Below are 3,385 nucleotides of genomic sequence, written 5' to 3' on the forward strand. Positions count from 1 at the left end.
TTTAAAAAACAAAACTTAGACAGAAATAGAAAATGTGCAGAAAATGTGCTTTAAAGAGTTTGGGCATCAGCTGAGTCTGCAAGTCTTACTTTAACTCACACTTTCCAAATGACTGAATATAGGATCTTACGTTTTACACACACTGCACCGACAGTATGCACTTCGGTTGCTAGGATACAAAGAATGCACTGTTCTCCCCGGGATGCGGACGGCAGTTAGCGATAATACACTGCTCACCGTCTGACATGTTTCCCTAATTTACTGTGTAACCGTATGGCCTGAGTTTGCAAGTGGATTGAGTTTAATTAAGTCATCCGCTTGGACACATCGCTATTAAAGGTACAAGTACTACTTTGCTTTGCTGAATGAGTGTTTGACATACTAAAATTTGTGTTGAGTTACAGTGTAGCTAGCTTTTATATACAGTCTATGGTAGCTAGCCGCTGTAGTAACGTTTACTTTAGCTAGATTACCTTTTTAGTAACTTTCAGCACATTCAACTTTGACCAGTGTGAGTTCATTGTTTATGCAGTAGTCTATATTATTGTATTTGCAGTGCTTTTCATCAGCATTATCGTTATAAAATCAACCAAAATAGCTCCAAAATAACTCCAATGAAAGTAAATAAAGAGGTGGCATGTTTTTGTCTAAATTAGCATATTTTATATTTACTGAAGTGCATTGTTATAATTTTCAAGTCTGTCTTAAAACAGTAGTCAGGTGCCCAAATGTATTTTTCTTTTGATTTATTGATTGATTTTTTGCTATAATCTTTTTTTGTGTGTTCCTACTGGCCATTTGAATGTCCCTTCATTATGGCCATTGAGTCCTCCTGAAAAAAAGCTAAGGCCATCCAAATTAGTCAAATCAAGCAGATATCTTTCAATATTACAATCTAATGTTAATGAACAATGTTATTAACAACTTAATTAGTTACAAAGTGAAACATTAAAACATTTTTAAAGTGTCCTTTATTAATATAGTGTTATACTGTCAGTGTGGAAGATCACATGTGTGCAAGGAATTTTATAGGATAAGTTCACATTTTCCTGCTAACTTGTATAGCTTCATATGTATCATATTCTATATTTCAGGGTTTTCACCAAGCTCCCCCCTCAGCCATGCCATACATTAATGCAAATCAAAAGCATCCACCATTCTCAACATTGTTGGATATTAAGGCACAGAAATGTGGACTACGCCACACAGTTTTCTCAGTGACTGGGAATGAATACACTGGAGAGTGGCAGGACAACCAGAAGCATGGTGAGATACTGTGTAGCTGCTACCAAAAACTAACTGATTTGTGAATTCCTGTTTATGAATCATTACATGTTTATTGACTGATGCTTATTGCTTTTCAAGGGAAGGGAACTCAGGTGTGGAAGAAGTCTGGTGCCATTTATGATGGAGACTGGAAATTTGGAAAACGTGATGGATATGGCACTTACAGTGTACTAGTCCCGGAAACAAAAGAGTATGCAAGGAAGTACTGTGGTGGATGGAAAAATGGAAAGAAGCATGTATGTATTTGCACACACACACACACACACACACACGCACACACACACACACACACACACACACACACACACACACACACACACACACACTGTAAAAAATGTAGGTGCAACCTGTGAAATGTTTTGTGTTCTTTTTAAAAATCTCTTTAGGGGTATGGGATGTACTTCTTTAATAACTCAGCAGTTTATGAAGGTGAGTGGAGTGAGGGCCTTCGAAGCGGATGGGGAAGAATGTACTATGAGAATGACGATATCTACGAAGGAGAGTGGCTAAAGGATAAGAATCATGGACAGGGCATCATTCGATTAGGTAAGAGCCTATTGCTTTACATTTCATTTTCGTTGGGCAAGATTGTGGATTTTAAAACTTGACTTTGTGTCCAAGCAAATGGAAGCTGGTATGAAGGCAGCTGGAAAGATGGCAAGAAGAACGGCAATGGAAAGTTCTACTATCCTGACAAAGGCCAGCTTTATGAAGGCTTTTGGGTGGATGGAGTAGCAAAATGTGGGACCCTGTTGGATTTTGGGAGGGATGAAGCTCCAACACCAACAAAATATCCCATTCCAAAGGTACAACATTTTGACTTTTACAACCACACATCTAAATAAGTTGCTAGATTTTCTCATCCCTCTCCCACCATAAACACATCTCTTTTTTCCTCCTCAAGATACAACTGGTGGATATGCAGATGGTTTTAAGGGAAGCCCAATCGACATACCTTGATCAGTTTTGATGAGCAACTATGAGAAGATCACCAACATGTTTCCACCTCACCACACACTAAATAAAGAATAAAAAATGAATAAAAAAATGGCATAATGGTATTCAGCATGTCAGTTTGCCAAAATATTTCCACCAAAATATTTAATTTAACAAAACTATCAATATATCAAATGAGTAGAGCACAATAGTGCTACAATTTGACATATTACCAGACCCAAATGGAATCTGTTTCAGTGGTGATCCAGAGTGAAAATCTGCAGAATGATTTTTTGCTTGTAATGTAATAGATAATATTAATTTAAGATAAGAAAGATTGTTTTCAGTGAATTACAGCTCAGCCACGTTGTTCTGGGAGTTTTACAAGTAGCATCTTTATCGGTGGAAAATCTGCGGAAGTGTCATCGGTGGCACACACAGATTCTGTGTGGGCCTGCATATTACTTATGATTATTAAAGTTTGTTGCTAACTCTCTTATCACATAATAGAAGAGTTCTTGGGTCCCTAAAATACAATCAATCTACATGCATGAAGAAAAATAAAGATATACCTAATTACTCAAACTAATATAAACAAACTACAAAAACGTATTAAACTTGTTAATGTGGTAAATTCTATAGTAATAAACATGGAATAATCAAATGATACTCTCATTTATTTTACTTTTAGGGACAAGTAGGTCAAATATGTTCAATTCACTGTATTCTTTATATGGTGCATTTGGAAAATACTCGTACACTGTGTAAACCTTTAACAGTTAACCGATACACAATCCAGATTTCATTATTCAATAAGAAAACTCTGATGCTGTGTTTTGTCCATGGTTTAAAAAAAAATCATCTAATGATTCAGAAAAATATCAGCTCCCACAACTAACCTGAAAGAAGATCCACCCCCAACCTCTAATGAAGATGGAATATGAACCTCTACCTTTACAAAATGAAGCACAGATGAAAAGTGATGCCTAATATATGCCTAAAATGTGATTCATGTGCAGTACTCAAAATGGGTCAGAAATGTTAAAATGATTTTCAGACAGGCCAGGCTCAGTTGGTTAGCTCACAAATAAATATACTTTTGAACTTCCATCTTTAAAAGGATCCAAATTATTCTCAAAACTCTGACAATTTGAATGCCACT

At 36.2% G+C, this 3,385-nt stretch overlaps 1 protein-coding gene across 1 annotated transcript; it reads left to right on the forward strand.

The window, feature by feature from the left end:
* The first annotated feature begins 1,121 nt into the window (after positions 1 to 1,121).
* Positions 1,122 to 2,257, forward strand: morn3 (MORN repeat containing 3). Its single transcript, XM_062435162.1, has 5 exons — positions 1,122 to 1,266; positions 1,366 to 1,523; positions 1,674 to 1,833; positions 1,909 to 2,093; positions 2,192 to 2,257. The coding sequence occupies exons 1-5, from the start codon at positions 1,122 to 1,124 to the stop codon at positions 2,255 to 2,257; spliced, it is 714 nt and encodes a 237-aa protein (XP_062291146.1).
* Positions 2,258 to 3,385: the final 1,128 nt, after the last annotated feature.

Source organism: Scomber scombrus, chromosome 15, assembly GCF_963691925.1.
Source record: "Scomber scombrus chromosome 15, fScoSco1.1, whole genome shotgun sequence".
Lineage (NCBI taxonomy): Eukaryota > Metazoa > Chordata > Actinopteri > Scombriformes > Scombridae > Scomber > Scomber scombrus.

Excerpts from the sequence above, each read along its gene's own strand:
- morn3 (XM_062435162.1), top strand. The coding sequence starts at position 1,122 with ATGCCATACATTAATGCAAATCAAAAGCATCCACCATTCTCAACATTG. Across the intron at positions 1,267-1,365 it reads GCAGGACAACCAGAAGCATG|GGAAGGGAACTCAGGTGTGG; the intron begins GTGAGATACTGT and ends TTGCTTTTCAAG. Across the intron at positions 1,834-1,908 it reads ACAGGGCATCATTCGATTAG|CAAATGGAAGCTGGTATGAA; the intron begins GTAAGAGCCTAT and ends TTTGTGTCCAAG.